The sequence below is a fragment of the Abrus precatorius genome, unplaced genomic scaffold (genome assembly GCF_003935025.1).
Source record: "Abrus precatorius isolate BTA unplaced genomic scaffold, Abrus_2018 Scaffold8, whole genome shotgun sequence".
NCBI classification, from domain to species: Eukaryota; Viridiplantae; Streptophyta; class Magnoliopsida; order Fabales; family Fabaceae; genus Abrus; species Abrus precatorius.
Genome location: NW_020874428.1, coordinates 35,157,989 through 35,178,767, shown reverse-complemented (window position 1 = coordinate 35,178,767; position 20,779 = coordinate 35,157,989). Strand labels below are relative to the sequence as shown.

General features: G+C 24.7%; 1 protein-coding gene across 3 annotated transcripts; it reads right to left on the bottom strand.

The window, feature by feature from the left end:
• Positions 1-17,586: 17,586 nt before the first annotated feature.
• On the bottom strand, positions 17,587-18,723 carry LOC113847731 (ethylene-responsive transcription factor WIN1-like). 3 transcript variants are annotated; one of them, XM_027476986.1, is made up of 3 exons: positions 18,536-18,723; positions 18,047-18,432; positions 17,587-17,989 (listed from the first exon to the last, which is right to left on the bottom strand). In XM_027476986.1, exons 1-3 carry the CDS (start codon positions 18,613-18,615, stop codon positions 17,850-17,852), a joined length of 606 nt encoding a protein of 201 aa, XP_027332787.1. In that variant the 5' UTR covers positions 18,616-18,723; the 3' UTR covers positions 17,587-17,849. The 3 variants fall into 3 exon arrangements, with proteins under 3 accessions (XP_027332787.1, XP_027332788.1, XP_027332786.1); XM_027476987.1 differs by having other exon boundaries at positions 18,047-18,423; XM_027476985.1 differs by having other exon boundaries at positions 17,587-18,432.
• Between the last annotated feature and the right edge of the window lie 2,056 nt (positions 18,724-20,779).

Below are 20,779 nucleotides of genomic sequence, written 5' to 3'. Positions count from 1 at the left end.
TTTAAATATTAATTATCGCGAAATTAGAAAAAGAACAAAACACTTACTCCCGAGATAAAAGCGAAGTTTGCTAATTTATGACGCATGGTATAATTCCAAGGCATTTGGAATATCCTTATAAGGCATGGCCAATGGGCATGCCATGCGACAGCGCCACGTGTTACTCGAGTAGTGTGCTCTCTAAAATCGCCTTTTTTATTTTTAATTAAATATTCCTCGCCACCTGTCCTCTGCCTACTGGCTATCTGTTAATGTCCGCATCTTTCGCTGGATATTCTTCGACTCTGTTTCGATCAAGAAATATATCGAGTTTTTAAAACGCTTTCAAATCTATTGCTTGTGTAACTTCAAAAGAATGTTGGGTTTTGGAATGTTCAGATGCAATTTTTAAGCATCGTTTGGATGAAAAAATTTAAAGAGATAATGTAAATTTTAAGATCATTTCAAATGATTTTTTAAATATTTTGTCTTAATATTAAATAAAGAAAATTTATAAATTTTAAGTTCTGAGAAGTGTTGTTTCTCTAATATTAATTCTCATTCAACGTGCTTCAATGATCTTTAAAAAACTTGACACGATTTCATAACAATTAATAACTTTATGCAATTTCAAAAAGTTGAATCACAGATGGTAGAACTGGAAAATAAATATTATAGTATGCGAGAATCACAGTATCACAGAGTTTAAAACAATGCTACAAGATAAAAAATTAAAATAAATTTTTGCATTATACTATGTCAATTCCTTGTATTTGTGTCAAATTTTGTATTCACAAATGTTCACCCAAACAATCAAAGTTGTAATGACAAAATTTAGAATTCAATGTTTCAATTTCTTGCTATTTCTATTTTTTAAAAAAATTAAAATTATCCATCCAAACACCTTATGATTTCTTAATTTTATTTTTTATTTTTAAATTAAAGTTTCAATTTAATAACTCATAACAACATTAAATGATACATTTTAATGAAACAAAACTCTAGTTTGATTAAAAATAGCATCAAAGTGACTAAATTGCACTTAAGTTTTGCCTTTTTAGAATATGCTAGAATAAGTAATTTTTAAAAAATATATTTTAAAATCAATTAAAAATAAATTATGTTAAACATTTATTAGGTAAATTAAAAACATGTCAAAATATGTCATTGATCTTCTTGAAAATAAAGAAATTTTGAAATTTATTTTTTATAATTTTTTTGTCATAAAAGAAAATATAAGAAAAATGAAGACGTGTTTTGAATGTTATGTTTGATTTGCAGAAATAAAAAATAAAGAAATTGTATTTTCGTTATTTATTAAGATTAAAAAATAAATCGATTGTAAGGTCTAAAAATTCGACTATTCATTAATTCATGCAAGGACATTGATTATAGTATTCTCTCGACAACTATATTGTAGAACTATATATTTGTAGATTAAAAAATTGTCAGTTATTAAATATATTAATTATATTTTTTTATTTAATTTAATAGTTAAATAATTAAAAAAATTATAATTAAACTATTCTTTTATAAAATAATTTGTAACTTATTTACGAATTTATTGATAAATAAATTAGTAGAGCATTAAATATGAAATAAAAAAAGTTTATAACTTTTAAAAACTAATATTTAAAGATTTTTAATATTTGTATAATAAATTAATTTTATTTTTTTATCTTCATATTAACAGTAATTTTTATCTTTTTATATTTTTTTATCTTTTTATTACTATTAGTTAATAATATATATTATTATAAAAAAATTATTTAATTTAATAAATAATACTTTAAAAAATAAGAAATTAATTATTTGAATAAATAATATTATTTTTATTAAAAAATATATTAAAATAAATTATATTTAATTTTAATATTACGTAAATATAATAGTATACATCTTTTTAAGTCATTGAACATAAATCAATCAACTATATAACTAATCTACTAACTAGTTTAATTTTATAAATTATTTATACAATTATAAAATTTCACTTAATTTGATGATTAAAAATTATAAATTTGTAGCTTTTAACTCATTATACTAAACATAGTCTTAGAAAAATATCAATGTTATGTTAATTAAGAAGCATTTACTCTCTTTTTTTTATTAAGTTGTAAAATTTAAAAAAAGTTATTGGACAATTTTAATGTCAGCGGAAACCGAGTTACATTATCTATTATTCCATGTTTCCCTACAAAAATTAGTGGAGAGCGTGACATAAATTGTTATGCTAATTTACTTGATATCATATACATAAACATGTCATGGTCAAAAATTATAACCATGAAATTGTGATAAATAATGATGGCTTTATTTTGAAGAGAAATAATTGATTTTCCACATTTCATGATCCATTTGTTACGAAAGAACCAACAAGATTGTGCCCTTCCAATTCCATCATATATACTTTTGTTTTGGACAAGTAGAATTCTACCCACCTTGTGAGATTATGTCAGCACACTCTTTTGCTCTACCTAATGAATACAGATAAACACAACCACAAGGAAGAGGGTTTGATTGATGAACTGCTGCTGGGTTTGCAGGGAAACAACTACCGACAAAAGGGGACTACGCTTTCGTGTCTGCCTGTGGAAAAAACAACTCAAGATTGGGTATGTGATCATAGTGTCTTAGATCCTAGTTTGTGGTTTAAGTTTAATTATTTTTAAATAACAAATTATTATTAAAAATGTATTTTTAAATACTATAATTTAATTTAATTTTTCAATTTGAGATAAATAAAACAATATTTTATTTACATATTTTCTCTAGTATTCTAAAAACATTTTAAAAAATATCTCTTTTGATTTTTCCACCATTTTTTGAAATATTTATTTATATATAATATTTAAAAATAATATATACATATATATATTATTTTAGAAAAATTACAGATATATAACAATCATTTATAACAATCATTGATAATTTTTAAATATTAAAAATTTTTAAAATTAAAAAACATGAAATTGAAAAAATTATAAAAAATTGCAAAGTACTAAAAAAACGTTATTGACATATTTTTCTATTTTTTTCAAAATTTTATAATTTAATATTTTAAAAAACCATATAAATAAGGGCATTTTTCATTCAAACCTTATTTTTTGCTTTTAAAAATAATAAAACATGCTCTAAATCTCTGAGGCCTCTCTTACTTTCATTAACATGAATGTTTGGAAGAATGCTTCTCCATCGTAAACCTATATTTTAAAAACTCAACTGTGATTTTATGAGCAGAACAAGCAGCTTCGGTATATTAAATTAAAATTAAAATTATTTCTCAAACTTGCGTTATCATAAATGGCAAAGAAAATTGTTAAATTAGTAATTTTATATTAATCTTTGCTATAAATATTTCCAATAATAAAAAAATCGTAAAAATGAATCACTTAAAACTATTTTATTTTAAAAAATCTTACTTCGTTGTCCCAAAGTCGCTTGTCAGTTGTCAATGTTAGCAGAGTTTCAAACGAAGAGTCTGCGACACTATGCTAGGGTTGTCAACATTTTAAGAGCCAATGGCGATTATGCAGGAAGAATATGTATTAAGTTTTTAAAAAATAATTAGTTTTTAAAGTATGATGATTACGGATTAAATTTTAGTTTTTAAAATAACCTCAAACTTTAAATTTAAAAACATTTACAAAATATATGTTTATACATGTACCAATCTTACATTATATTTACTAAATTTTGCAAGGCTTTCTATTGAATTTAAATTACATAAATAACTAGTATTTTTTTGGTATGTTAAACAGTTATTATTAAACTATATTATTTTAAAAATAATTTATTTAAAATATATTATATAAATATTTTTTAATTTAATTATTTTATAAGTTTAGAAAGTAATATTATAATTGTTAATAATAATGTTGAGTTTAATCACCTTTTAAGTTTTCTAACTTTTATACTTGTTCAATTTCAGTCTCTTAATTTTTAATTATATTATTTTAATATTCATATTTTCTTTCTTAATCAAATTTCATCCCTCCTTAAGTTGTGATTCAATTTTCAGTAAAAGAGCATAATTTTCTTCTTCCTTCTTTTCCCTTAACTGGAATGGGAAAAGTCATCCTTCTTCTTGCCTCAGATGCTCCTTCTTCACTCTCCCCCTTCTTTGACATGTCCTCTTTGTCCTCCAACGAATCCTTAATCGTGCCTTACAATTTTGAAATCGTTGCAATCAAAACCTTTGCAGCGGTGGAGAGATGAATCTTCATTTCTTGCTCAATAAAGAATATCATATCCGACATGTCCTCCATAATTAACGTCGTTCTATGGATCATGATTGTTGAAGTTGACCCATTGGATTGAAAGTTTTCAGCGTATACTATGCTTAAAAAATGGGAAATGCCTTGTCAGCATTTTGCTTTACAGTGAAAGTAAATAGCATGGGAGATGAACCATCACCTCTTCCCTGGTTTATCTACGTTGCTGCAGAAAGATGTGAATCTCAAATAGAGAAAGAGAAGAAGAAGAAGAAAGAACATTTAAGCTAAGAAGGGTGACTTTCCCTTTGGAGACTTTGTCTGCAGTGACAAATCTTCGTCGACAATGACAGAACTCCACTTAGCAAGAAAGGGAGGAGGAAGAAAATCACACTGTCCTCGTTCAAAATTGAATAGCAACTTAACATACTAACAAAATTTGTTTAATTAAACAAAAAAAACAGATGAACTAAAATTACACAATTAAAAATTAAGAGATTAAAATCAACCAAGCACAAAATTTGGGAGACTAAAAATTGTAATTAAACCTATTCCATTATCGGTAAATATAATTAAAAATTAATATTAACTTTAAAAGTAAATATACAATTTAAAATAATTACTTTTCATGATTTAAAAAAGAATAATATTTATAAATGCTCTCATTTAAAAATATTTTTTTAGAAATTAATGGTTATAATTTATATACAAGGTTAATTATTTCAAACAAACAAATTATAAACAAAAGAAATACATTAATTTATCCCTTTTCACTTTAAATTTTTTGAAACTAAAATATATAGACATACATAATAGTATTATTACTAATATTTAATCAGAATATATTAACAATTGAAAGATATTTTTATATTATTCATCAAATATAATTAATTTTTTACATAAATAAAAACTATTAATTTTTAACAATGAATTTAAAATGTATATTTATGATATAGTTTTATTAATTAATAATATATAAACTTTTATAATAAGGATATATTAAAGTTATATTATTATTATTGTTATAAGAATATGAGATTGGCATATCCTTTAATTGTGAGCAGAGAAAAGAGCACAACTTAGGCATATTCCCTTTCAACTCCCTTTATTCCAGAATGGTCCTCGTTTGCTCTTCCATTCCATTCACATTAATTAATTCCCTCATCTCCTCTCCCTGTTTTGTTGCCCCCTCCTATTAAATATTTAAATTATTATAAAGTATATATTAAAATTTTTAATTAATTTAAACTAATAAATTTTTATTTTTAATAAAAATTATTTTAACCTTAGGTCTAATTTTTTTAAAAATCGAATTATTATTTTTGTTATTTTGGAATAAAAAATGGTTAACCAACAAGTTTATATCGAGATGGTGACACTTGTCTTTAAAGATTTTTCATAAAAAGGTGGGGACTTTTGTCCTTCTCGTAGCTGAAAGCCTAAAGTTTTTTTATATGTTTGCTTTTGCCCAGGATATTATCTTGAACAACTTTAATGTTGGATTTAGAATTTTATATTATTTTTTGCAACACTGGTACTTTTAATATTAAAATTTGGAAATATAAATTACTTTTATTTAAATGTATTTTTATTAAAACTAATTCTACAAAATAAAAATTATCTAAAATTAAGTCTACAAACACTTACTTAAATACACACTAAAAAAAAAAGAAATATTTAACCTTTGTTCATAATTATGCAGGATGTTTTAAGGATAAAACGATTTGTTTCTGCTTACTTTTATAATTTTTAATTGAAAATATTGTGTCATTAAAACATCCTTTTCAATCTCTTGTAAAAGATTATTTGAAATTTAATATTTAGAAAATAAAAATCGAAAAACGTAATTTGAGTTCCATTCCAAACTTACGTTATTACTTATCACGTAAAATAAATATAGTTTCCTTTATGTAAATTTATGTTCAATATCTCCGTTATATATACATGTGTGTGTATATATATATAATAATAATTTTAAATTTCTAAAAATTGCAAAATATTTAAAATGTAACAAAAAGTAAAAAGAAAATATTATAATTAGAGAGGCCTCTGCTAAAATGTACAATCACCATTAAATTGTACCTCAACCGATGAGATGATATGAAAAAATTAAAGCAAAAAATGGTGAGTCACATAGACTCGGTAAAAACATAATAAACACGAATAAACGATAATTAATACATAGACGATTCACAATTATAAAAGTGTGACTGTAAAGTATTGAAAAATGAATAATCATACTCTAAAGGACTTGACCATTAATCAAATTAAGAAGCTTATGCAATTAAATATATCTTTCAATTATATCCATTGCTGTGTTGTCTGTATCCATTTGAGCATGTTATATTGCGGTTCCTGGACAGTTTTTCATTTTTTTTTTTCTGCATCAGGTTTCACGGCCCAATTTTGGAAGTTTAGACCCAACCAGATACAGACCAACATCAAACTATACAAACTTAGTTTAAAAGTTCAAAAAAAAAAAAAAACACAGCGCATTTTAATCTGAGTCATCTGAATTACTGAGAGGCAGGGCACCAATATATTTATATTCTGATGGGTATTTGAATTATTTTATCCTTTGTTGACCAAAACATTTTTAAAAAAATCATTTTATCCTTTCGTCTATATTTCAAAAGTTATTCTACAGTTCAACCTCTTTAATGTACGTTTTATTTTTGTATATTTTAATTGAATAAATCTTTTAACCATAGTAATCTTCTTTTTACAACTCTTAATTTTGTTGTAATTAATTTTGAATAATTAATATGAGATGTTAACTTTGAAACTTTTAAAATAAAATTAAAAGAATTATCCGAAAAACTTGTTGGTAATTATTCTATAATATTAAAAGATTTGTTTAAATATAAAATATTTTATCTTTAAAAGAAGATTAATACAATTTATCATAATAATTAATTTTTTATATGGACGCGCACATGCTTGTAGTGAAATATAAATAAAGGAAATTAATAAAATAAATATTATTTAAAATAATGTCCTTAAATACTTATTAATAAAGGAAAAGAAAAGACCAGTCACCACGAAGCAAACTAAAAGCATATTATTTTTTTAAATTATTTTTACTTGGACAATACTTATTGATAAAAAAAATTCACGTTTTTTAATTCAAATATAACAAAATAATATTAATATAAAAATTATACTAATCATTAGAATACTTATTTAATTTAGTTCTATTTATTATAATAAAATATTTAATTTTAAACTGTAAATTTATTAAATTTTAAAATATTACGCAAGATCTTTTAAATTTTACAAAACATATTTTTTAACGTGAGATAACAAATTTAGAAAAATCAGCCATGTTATATATATAGTATGAATGGTTTTCACGCAAACATTTTTTAAAGCAATCAATCACGATTCATTGTTTGTATTTTATGTTGATATTTTCAAATAAGAAAAAAAAGGCATTAATCAGTCATAATTTATAAAATTCGAATTCATTTTTGTACTATCTATCATTTTTCCTTAGAAATTATGTAATATTTTGATTTTAAATTTTAAAATTAAAATATAAAATATGTAAAATGTACCTTATATCTTATATGCATGTGTAATTAATTTTAATTATTAGATTTAAATTATATTTGAATACTCATAATCTGTGTTGTTTCAAGTTAAACTATAATGTAGTCAAACTTTACTTCATTCCCCGTATCCTTACTTACTGTAACCAATTGCAACCTTATTTTCTTAGGTAAATAATAATTATCTCTCACAGGCACATACTTTTTGTATAATTGTATTTGTTATAATCATGAAAGTGATTTTTTTTTTAAAAAAATGTTTAGAAGAGGATTTTAAAGGGAAAAAAGAGAGGAAATGATATATTTTTAATTTTAAATTAAATTTTTTATATAATTTATAATAATAAATACACGATTAATATACAAAATTTATATAAATATATTAATTTATATATTTTATTTTATAAATATATTTATTTAAAAACAAATTTTATCTTTCTCTTTTCTTCCCTCTGAAATTTCCCCTTTCTAAACAATTCTCTAGTAAATTTATATGCCACTTAATATTAGAAATTGATTATTTAAATAAATAAAAATAAAACAGAAAAGTGAAAATTAAATAATAATTTTTTATTCAATTAAAAAACAATAATCCTCAACTTTCTAGGAATTTTTTTTTTATGAAAACGTATTTTTTTCTAACCATTCAGCCTTAATTTAAAAAAATTATATTAATATATACTATCAATGTATTAAATCCCAATATAATGCATTGTTTATCGATATACATTTTTTAAAAAAATTTAAATTTTATTAAGCATAGATTACATTAACACATTATTTTAACAATATTTAATAACTTTTATTTATTAGTAAGTAATATTTGTTCATAATAATAAATAATATTTTCATTAAAATTTATAATATTTAAGATTATTAATAATCTCTTTGGTGTATAGGTTAAGAGAAAAGAGAAAGGAAAGAAGAATGTAGAGAAAGAATCAGTATTAGCACCAGTTAGAATATATTTATTTATGTGTAAAAGTTTTTGGAGCGTACGTTGGTTCAAACTTACTTGTCTAGGTTATGAAGGACTTCAATTACTTCACCTAAATCTAAGACTTATTTGATAAAATCCGTACATTAGACCGGTGGACCCTTTAAGTTAAAGTTTACACGCTACGCGATTTTGCTGAAATTAATTATTTAATTAATAATAATAATTTATTTAAAAATAAAATAAATGATAAGACTCGTAATATTATTGATATATTTTTTGAACTTTTTTATTTTACAATTTTTTTTCTATTTGTTCTCCTCTAAAAGAAAATTGTATTTGTATTATTTTAACTTATGTATTAATTACTATAAACATTACATCTCTGTTTATCCTTTTAAATAAGGGGTCATTAATTAATTATTTATTTATTTTAAAAAATTTATTGACAAATGAAAAAATAGATATATTAGTAAATAGTTCATTATTCATTACTAACGAAATACTAATGCCTTGTTTATTTTTATGAATAAAAATATTGCAAATTTTATGAAAGAATCTTTAGATTTGTGTAATAATAGCACCATATATGTGAAAGGTAATATTATTACCATTAACTTGATGAATTACTTTTATACAGTTTGTCTAATAATAAGTCCTTTTATAATTTAACATAATAATAAGTTATACAAAAATATTATCATAAACTTCAATATGGCTATGAAAGCTACAAATAATTTGTCATAAAAGGATGAAATCAATCCATCATAAACACCAATGTCAAGATAACTTGGAACACTTGCATCAACATTCAGAGTAATCACATTAGGAGAAGGAAAAGACCATAAAATATAGACGAATGTGAACTATGAAGAAAGAAAAAATCTTACAATATTAGCAAAAAAAAAATAAAAAAATCTTACAATAAACATTGAATGTGAGAAGAAAGATATCTATTGACTTTGTAATAATTATAAAAATAAATTCATTTTGAGTCATACTTGCACATTGTTGTGATAAAGAAGTTTAATGCAAAAAATAAAAATTTAATTAATAGGTCTACAAATGTTAAGAATATATAGAAATTAAAGAATTTTATGCCTTTTCAAATTACTCTAGAATTAGCATAATCTTTAATGTAATACATAAAATCATTTTCACTAATATTGTACTAAGGAAAAATGGAAGAGTAACAATATGACGTTAAAATGAAGGACATTTGAAATAAGATAAATGATAATAACTCATTTTATAACACAATATTAATTATTAGTTAAAATTTATCAAAAATTATAAAAATTATGAACGTATAACATTGTTTCACTCCTAATTTAATTATCCACTTTTATAATTTTTAATAAATTTTAATTAAATAATATAAAATATATTTAAAATTATGTTAAAGAGTATATTCCTACGAATCTTCTTTGAAGCAATAATACTGTGAAAAACAAGTCATATAAAAAATTTGATTTTTCTAAAATATAATAATAAGTAAGTTTGGATATATAATTAAATTAAATGTTTATTTAATAATTTTTTATCATATATAAATTTATGATATTATTTTTACTATAAAGCTTCTTGATTTAAAAAGCTTATTTTAATAAATTATATGAAAGAATTATAAAATAAATTAAAATTTACACAATTTTGATAAGCTGTTCCAAATACTTGTAATGATAATTTTCTATTTAAACCTCCTAATAGAAAAGTAGCCTTGCCAGTTGATTCCTCCTTTGAAACCATCCTACTTAATTTTTTTCCCTGTATTCTTGAATATGTATTTTTTTAGAATTTTATTATCTCAGATTTACACATTAAAAAACAATAAGTTTATTTTTAAATACATTGATCATATTAAAGATATAAGAGTGTAATCTATACTTTTTAAATAAAAAATATTATTATTATTAATTATTTAAATTCAATCTTAAAAATCAATGTTAATATTTTCCCTCTTCTCAATTTAAGACAAGCGTATGCATTATTTACGTATATCTTGCTTGAATAATTCTTATGCGAAGGGATAAAGTTGAAATATAAAATTGGAAAGGCTGCTATATGTGAGAACTGCCTCTAGAGTAAAAGTGCGTCGTGATTTTAGCTTCTTTTTTTTTTTTTAATTTAATGATTTTATTTGTTCACTTTGAAAATACTTAAATTCATTTTAATTAAATGAATATTTTCCTGTAAAATCATTCATATGTCTTAAACTTTTATAGTTGATTTATTGACTCTAACTTGTCCACGTAAGACTGGTTAGGATTTCCTTTAATAAATTTATGTAGCGAGAAAACAAAAAAAGGTGCAAACCTCGTGCTTGATCATGAACATTATCTTCATTTTCTTTGGATTCTAAAAGTTGTCTTCTTTTGATCTAAGGTCTTCTGACCAAAGTTTCATATTAATTACACATGAAACAATGTCAAGGGCATTCAAAGGCAAAAACGACTCCTAGTTCGCAGTCCTTGTAACAATTATCCACGAAAAGGATATCTATCTGTTTGCATTATAATGAATTTTATGTATTGATACGACGAGTATACAGTGGTACGAGTGATCAATCATTATAAAATGAATCTAGAGCCCTTTCTTTTCAACCACTATTCTTCTTTAGCCATCTAATATCTATGTGCATTTCTCTCTACTTTTGTTCAAAAATGTGAAATCATTATTAACCTTATTAATTAAATGCGTTTTTTTTTCTTATGGTTAGAAAACACGAAGTCTCTCTAAACTCAATCAAAGTAGTTTATACATGATAGAATTTAGATTTCTTATTAAAAATATCAATTTCACAAATGTAAACACAATAAAATTTTACAACATTGTACTAGTTCTTTAGGTTACCGTGAGTGTATTTAATAATTAGGTTAAAAAAATACTGATAAAAAGTAAAATATGAGTTTTATTTTATGATTAGTGTTTTGTTCAAGTTTTACATTTAAGGTATTGTCCTCTTTAATTCTCAAAAACTTCACAGTTTTGTCTTTAAAATACATTTTGACGAATTGAAAGAGATATTATATATATATATATATATATATATATATATATATATATATACACGTAAAACACAACATATTATTCCGTTTTATTTTAAGCACATGTTAAATACTACTAAAATGAAATAAAGTCTAAACAACAAAATTCGTAAATGGTAGTTATAGGTTGGCCAAACTTAGAGGTTAATTAACGGTCTCTTCGTTAATTGTCAATATTTTTATTTTAATATGTTTTCACGGTAACAAATATATACGCAAAAATACGTAATCACTTTAATTTCGCCTGTCTATAAACAAAAAGTAATATTATTGATAGGGATGACAATGGGTAGGGTATGGGTAGGGTACTACAGTACTCATCCCCATACCCGCGTTTTAAAAAAATATTCGTACCCGGTCCCATACCCGCGTGGGTATGAACATTAATCCCCGTATCCGTACCTTCTGGGTACCCACATACCCGACTTGTACCCATTACCCGCGCTTGTTTGAGAAAAAAAAATTTATAAAGAAAAATATGTTTATATAATTTCACATAAGTAGCATAATAATACAAAAATTCAATATGTAGTTGTCGAACAAGGTACAAATATAGATAAAAAATAAATATTCAAAGATCATAAATGTTAAATGTATCTTAATATAATAATTTTCTAAACTAAAATTCTTAGAAATAATAAGCAAAACTAAACACACAAGTTATTTGTCAGTGATAATTCTATCTTGTGTGAGATTTGATTGATTAGTAATGTCAGAACGACAACGAAATAAATCTGTATAATGGTTGTCCCTTTCGTGTAGGATCACTTAGTAACCTCTTGTGACGGCATTAACAACTAACTCTAATGAATAACATTTCATAGTTATTAAGTTTTAGTGAGACAGACATTGAGAATGAGAATAGAGTTAGAGTAGAGAAGTTCAATACTAACAATAGAAAGTTGATACATAAAATATTTTTTTTAACTTTTGAATTTGAAATTGTAAGAAAAATAATAGATTTAATTAAAATAATATAATATAATTAATATATATATATATATATATATTAATACTAGTATTTTTTAACTCATATACTATAGGAAAGTATTTTATCAAAAATATAAATTTTTGAAAAATTATTTTAGTGAATTAAATATTTATAATGTATATAAATTTAAAAAAAAGAATTTAAATAAAAGATAAATAGTTACAATAAAATTTTATAATAAAGAAATATACGTGTATATTAAAAAAATTATACTTTTTTATCTTAAAAAAATTAACAAATAAAAATTAACAATAATTTTTTATATTTATATTTTTTCAAAAACTTATTTGAATGTGAATAAATAGTAAGAATAATATTATTTAGATTCAATAGATTATAGTTGTCCTTGTAATACATATGTTGTATAGAAAAATATTATTTTAAATTAAAATTTAAATATTATTAATAAATAATAAGTTTTCGGTAATAGTAGGTGATTGTAAAATTTATAAAATATTTATAATATATTTATTATTTATCATTCACTTTATGATTTAAACATCAATATGATTTTATTAACAAAAATATTTGTGTAAAAAATATTTTATGTGTGTCATATATAAATAATATTTAAAAAAAAAGTCAATCTCATATTAACTATGTAATAATTAAATTGTGTTAGCCTAATTAAATGATATAAAATAGTAAATAAATTTTTCTATTAAAAATATAAACCAAAATAAATTTTTTGGTTTACTTTATTATTAAATATATTTTTATATTAATCTTATATAACTTCACATAAGTAATATAATAATACAAAAATTCAATTCATAATTGTAGAATAAAGTTCAAGCACATATATATATATATATATATATATACGGGTATGGGGCGGGGTGAGTACTTAGATACCCATACCCGCACCCATCCCCATTAAAATTTGCCGATTTTTACCCACACCCGTACCCGTATAGCGAGTAAATACCCTACCCATTGTGGATAAATTTTGTGAGTGTCCATCGAGTACTTTACCCATTGCCATCTCTAATTATTGTATTAATATCGGTCTTACAACCGTACATTTGAACTCCAAATTCCAAAGTCTCGTCAAAGCGATTATTGTTAAAAGGGAATATAAATGCGTTACCTGCTTATCATAATATTATTATATTTTATCTTCATTTCAATTTATTCTTTAAAAAATAATTATTTATTTATATAGAAATTGAGAATAATAGTAATGTCATTTTTTATTTATATAAAAAAAATCAAGTACAGTAAATAAAGTATTTAATTATATTAGTTAAGTAGTTTAACTATTAAAAAACTATTAATAAAGAATAAAGTAAGAAAAGATTAAGTAATTTTAATAAAAAAAATTATAGAGGAACTTATGCGTTAACTAAATCCCAATAATTCAAAACTTCTAATGTAATGACGTTTAAATGTGGATCTAAAAGGAGCGGAAGGTACTGCCTACCATTTTGTAATTTCAAAGCTTATTTAATGAGTTAAATTATTGTCATGTGCAACAACAAAAGAGTGAAAGACGGCAATTATATGTCGTTATGTACTAGATAGTCTGTGACCCTCAGCTTTAGCCATCTACTTCAGCTCCTTCTTCTTTCATCGTTGAGTTAGTTATTGCAAAAGTAAATTTTAATACATTTTTCTTTTTTCATGTTTCTTTTTCTAACGCATCGCCTCATTAATTTTTTTTAAATCCTTATAATTGTATGCATATTATAACAAAAACTATATTTAAACGTGTTTAATTTTGTAATTTTTCCTTGCAACCTACATTTTTTAAGAAAATATGTTTTTAAAAACATTATTCATAATATATGATTGATTAATATATTTATTTTTCTTCTAATTGAATGACTTATACTTATGATTTGAGCAGAAGGAACTCTAGAGCTCCGTTAAGCACATTCTCTTGTGTTTTCTCTCGAGTATAAGTGGAAAAAAAATTCCTATTGAAAGGAATCCTTATTTTAATACTAGACTTTGTTTATAAGAATTTACGAAAATTTTTAAAATAATTTATATTTTGTGAAGTTTTTTTTAGTAATTTAAATATATATTTTATGATCAAATTCATATTACAAAATATCATTTAAAAAATATATTAAATAAACATTTAAATAAGTCATTATTATAAGATAAGATATTTTTTAAAGAAAGTTGATTCATAAAGTAAAAATATAAAAAATTATTGTTAACTTAATTTAAGATATATCATAATATTGCATTTATAATATATATATATATATATATATATATATATATATATTACAAACAATGCTAAGCTTTTCTTAACTCGGGATAGTGACCGGATTCCATCATGGGTCAATTTTGTGAGAGCAACCATCTACCATTGAGTTATATATGTTATGTAGACATGTCGTGACCACGTGATAAGTAAGATAATGAAGGGACTTGATTAAACAACACTAATATTTTAAAGCAAGTAATTAAATTAAACACATTTTTTTAAAATTACTTTTTTTTATTTAATTTGATTTAATTACTTTTTTTTTTGGACTATGAGCAAATAGAGTCAATTAAATAAATTTTTTAAAATTTTAGAAATAAAAAAATGAATAATTTTATATGATATATGAAATTGATGTTTAAATAGAGGAATATATATATATATATATATATATATATATATATATATATATATATATATATATTGTTCCTGTTAAAGAAACATTAGTTTTCAGGTCTTTGCTCCAAAACGGTGACGTATCTCTAGCAGTCGCTGACGTAGGGGAAGATACCTGCAAAAGGCACTCCGATGCTGAAGTCAGAATTCGGTTCTAAGTAATAAATGGTATTAAATAATGAAAAGTCAACTCTTTACCTGTACTTTTACCTTTTTTATATAAGCATTGTAATGGGCTAATGAGTCTGTCAAGTTAGTTTTGATTTTTAGCCCTTTATTTAAAATAAATAATATCTTGATTATTACCCTAAATTAGATTTAATTATCTCTTAATCCTGACAAAGTGTATCCGGCCAAACTAGACCAAATAGATACTTTCTTTTCCTACAAGTAGGACCGAGTTGGTCCATATCCAGTATATATATATATATATAATAGAACTTAATATTTTGGTCGATGAATTTTGTGTAAAAAATTTAGAACAATCTAATTGATTTAATCTATTAAAATAAAAAAAATATTTTAAAGGGTTTAGACAAAAGAAAATTGATAAAAAGATAAAATATTATAAATTTAAAAACAAAAAATTAATTAAAAATTAAGAGCTAAAACCAAATATAATCCAATTAAAAGAAATAAAAAATACAATTAAATATATTAATTTATATATGATAAATAATGCTTTAAGCATTTTATAAAAAAATTGCAGATTCGAGTATATTTTGTAGATATATATAATTTTTAAAAACTTTAGTAATTTGAAAATCTATGAAGTTATTAAATTGACATGCTTCTGAAAAAAGTTGTATACTCACTAATACTATTATTAGTCTTAAGTGATAAAAAGTCAGACTCCGGTTTAGTGCAGTAGAAAATGGGTATAATCGATGGAGTCATTGAATTAAATCCGTTGAACGAAGATTGAGTGACTGATATTCATTTCGGTCCTCTATTATTCAAAGCACCAACTCAAAATCTGAGTTAGCTAATCTTCATATAACGACTCTGATTTAATGAGTGCACCAACGTTGAAGTGTACCAAATGAGTCCTAAAAAGTCACTAATATTTCATAAGAACAAAGTAAGATTAATCTGTTCGTAGTATTAATGAAAGAAAAATTCTAACTAGGCCTTAAGACATTGATTAGTGAATTAAAAGTATTTTTTATTAAAATTCTAACAATATATATGTATCTTTATGAAATTTAATGTATTTTAATAACATTTATTATTTATTTACTTGTGAACTAGTACTCTTAAATTATTAATTAACAGAATCTTAACAAAGTTATCTCTTACAAAAATACTTACTCGTTTAATAAATTATAAGAACTATCATCTTAGACACAAAACGTCATTGGTAGCACACAGGAGCCATGTATGAATAATCTGACAGTGTTATTAACGGAAATAATCTCTAAAAAGAAGAGGTTGTGCTATTTAATTGTACAAATTAAAAGAGTAATTCAGAATGAAGCAAAAATTAAAGGACGACTTTTTTTTTAAAAAAAAAGGAGAACAGAAATGGTTTTTCTCGCTTAAATGTTTCATTTACTTTTAACAAAGGTATTACATTATTTATACAATTCCTTTCTATCACTTTGTTAAATGGGGAAATGCATGACCTTAATTTTAAAAATTCGACATGTTTTTTTTATTGACCTTAATTATCAGAGGCTGACTGACAATAAGCAAATAAATTATTAAATAATAATAAAAATTGATTTGAATGACAAACGACTTGATATTAATTAAAAAAGATTTTGAATTTGTGTTATTGTATATAAAAAAAAAAATTTCAATAATAAACTCATCTATTATATTCAAGTTCATAATCTAAGTTAGATTTGGATTAAACAGATAAAAAATAAAAAGAAAATTAAGCCCTTTCTATATAAAGAGGATCACCATGTATGGAAAAAGGAAAACATAAATGTTTAAACAATACATCAATACCAATTACTTTTAAACATTTTGATTAGCATAGTATTTTTAATGCAGCCCTATTTTCAGTATTGTAGGGGAGATAGCCACCCTAAAGAACCAAACAACAAAATTGAGCCTCCAAAAAAAATTCAGAATGATAATACAGTGCATAAGATAAGGAGAACTGGAAATATAATATAATTGGTATTTATATAAATAAATTATGAACATTTCAATTCAAACAAGCAGACGGCAGTGCACTTTATCGGAACCTTGAAAATATTCTGAATACATCTCGCTTATTTTCTTTTGTGTAGTTTCCTTCAATGCCCCAAGTCTTATATGGGCTGTGCATGCATGTATATATATATATGTAAATGTATATGTATATGTATATAAATATCTACACTTAAAATAATTATGACCTATAGATAAATATTTTTAGACATAAGACATGACATAGGACATATATGACACCACTTATTTTATAGTCTATAGCTACAACTTGCTTTTCCCACAAATAATGACCTTGCTGAAGATTAAACATGCATGTGAATACCATAACGTTGTTATTCATGGAAAGAGCCTTAAAGGAAGAAGCTGTCATGATGATCCCTTTCTTGAATGTTGTTAAATGATGGGCTAGGACAGTTCCTGTCGTTGAGGAGTTCCTCTATCATCTGAAGGGCAATTCTCTCCTCTTCATCAATCTCTGATCTCACCAGTTCTTGATGATCATTCACTGCTGATGGAGATTGTTGTTCAGAAGAAGGTAGAAGATTACTACTATTACCACTCTCTTCACTACTACCCTCATTGCCACTCTTCTTTCCCAGCTGAACCGTCATGACCCAGTTCGAATCAGAACGCCTCCCAGCACGCTTTTGCCACACTCCAATATGAGAGTTCTCTGTGTCAAGCCTCAAACATGTCATGGAAGGCGAGGGTACCTTGCCACATTTTCGAAGCTTTGCATGTAGGATTTCTTCCAGATCCTTTGAGGTGGAGGGAGTGTCCTCACTGTTAGTGCTCTTTGGGTCACCTTCAGGTGTTTGGGTTATTGGGAAATTGGTTTTGGCATTTCGACCACTCATCAAAATTGCAGCTTGATCATAAGCTCTAGCTGCTTCTTCTGCTGTTTCAAATGTGCCAAGCCACACCCTTCTCTTCCTATTCGACAAGCATAAAAAATTGTTAATTTTTGTTATTATAATAATATAATTGAGGAAAAATGTGGTTAAGTAAAGGTAGAAATGAAGTGGAATAAACTTACAGCAGTGGGTGGCGAATTTCAGATACCCATGAACCCCAATGACGCTGCCTGACACCTCTGAACTTCTTTGATTGCACCATGATGGTGTTATAGTATACTGGGGTTCAGGGATTGTGCCAGTGATTTTGGACTCACAAACAGTGATGGCCAAGTACAGAAGGAACAGAGGGGAATAGATATAGAGGGAGAGGCAAGTGAGTTTTCAACCTAAAGAAGGCACACTGTCGGCGAACTAAAAGCTTCTCGTACAACATTTAAACATCTTCACCTAAATGGTTCCCTCTAACAGTCACCCTTCAATAAATGTTTGTGCTTGACTTCGTTGTACAGTCGCTGGATTCCCTCCTTCCTATTTTCTTCATGTTTTCTTTTTCTTTCTATGGCACATGGTGTAAATTAATGAATTCATCAACGTACTTGCGGGCCAAATTTCACGTATAGTACATATGGAACCAAAGACATGAAGGTGACATCACTTGAATTCTATTACCTGCCATTATAAGATGGTGTCACTCGAAAACGTGGATCACTCAGTGGTTATCTTGTTATATGGAGAGAGCACAATTCAAAATAGTTTATATGAAGGTAATTATGGTAATTTGTAATAAATCTCTAAAATCATGAAGTTTCGGATAACACCTTTTGTATAATTGAGTTATAAATGCGGCTTTTATTTTTTTTAACACTATATATGAAAAGGTTGATGGTTGTGGTGTAAAGGTGTGTATCAATTAGCAAGAAAAAAGAGAGAAGAAAAGTATGTAGTAGTAGACGTGGATGAACTAAGAGCGCGAACAGAGACTTTTAGTTGTATCAACATTGACGATGGAACATGATGCTATTATTGGGGGCCATTGTGTGGTGAACTTGGGTCGGGTACAGGTGATCACTGGTCAATGCTAGCATCAAAGAGAAAACTAATACTGTATCGTTCGTATTCGTTCCTTTGTACTTCTTCAATCCAATTGGATCATCTTCCTAATACCAACCAATAATTGACTTCTTTCGGAATAAAGATAAAGAAGTGTGTGGTTTGTTACTATCTATTATGCATGCGTCCTTTATGATAGTGTATGCGATCTAGTTAAGTAATTATGAACATGTCCAAATCAATATACAAATGTGAACACGTGAACTCTTCTATTTTCATATCAAACCTTTTGTTAGCCTAATTTCTTACTTTATTCTCAAAAAATAGCTTTTTATTGGATGGAAAACTAGATCAAAGAAGTAGTACAAGAGATACTCCAAATCATAAACATCACAGTTCCTTAAACACTGTCTCCTACGAGACTGTCTCATACATTGTAAAGAGCAAACAAACTTTTACGTAAGAAAAGAGAGAGAGGAACTGCATTATCTGCAAGTGCATTTGTATACATGAAAAAAAAAAAAACAATTAAAAATTTCCAGTATACCAAATAAATATACGTTACTAAATATAAAATATTTTTTTTATTTGTTTCTGTTTTTAAGTTAGTCGACATGAGATTTAGATAAATAATTCATTTTAGCTCAACACAAACCAATTATAAACAATGAAATTCTCTCCAAATTTAATCAAGTTTTGGTTAATAAATCAACAGATCCATGTTTAAAGAAAACAACTTTTCCCTCACTTCAAATAGATCAAATGGTACTAAGAAATCATTATACCTTTTTCAATCACCTATATCTAATATAGAAAATGAGATTTATCATGGGATCCTTATAAATAATGACTTATTACTCTGATAATTTATTTTTAACTTATTTTAATAAACTTTGTTGTATAACTTATAAAAATAAGTTATTTTTAGTTTATTTTAATAACTTTGATTATTAAAATCAAGATACATATCATCATTTTAAAAATAATTTATTAAATAAACCGTTATCTAAGTACATCTAAATATATGTACAAAGAGCTCATGGTGTTTAAAGAAAAATTCACAAATAACCTATTGATTTTAATTAAGAATATGACATTTCTCTTAACTAAGTTTTGTGGAGTCAATTTAACATTAATTGCCACGAGAACACCAAAACCTTCGTAGGTAAAGGTGCCAAGTCAAAACTTTAAAAAGTTGTCATTCTCTGATTGGGGAGATGTGGAGACAATTTTCTTTCGTAAGTCAAGAAATTTGTTAATAGACAAGAAGTACAAATACTCCAAGTCTCCAACTCAGGTTCATATCTAATCTAGCAACTACACCATCCAGCAACTACATGATTATAACACCATTGTTTCAAACACATGGGGGG

Bases quoted from the DNA above. Each gene is read 5' to 3' on its own strand.
- LOC113847731 (XM_027476985.1), bottom strand. From the start codon at position 18,615: ATGGTGCAATCAAAGAAGTTCAGAGGTGTCAGGCAGCGTCATTGGGGT. The intron at 18,433-18,535 runs GTAAGTTTATTC...CTTGTCGAATAG, and splicing joins GAAATTCGCCACCCACTGCT to GAAGAGAAGGGTGTGGCTTG.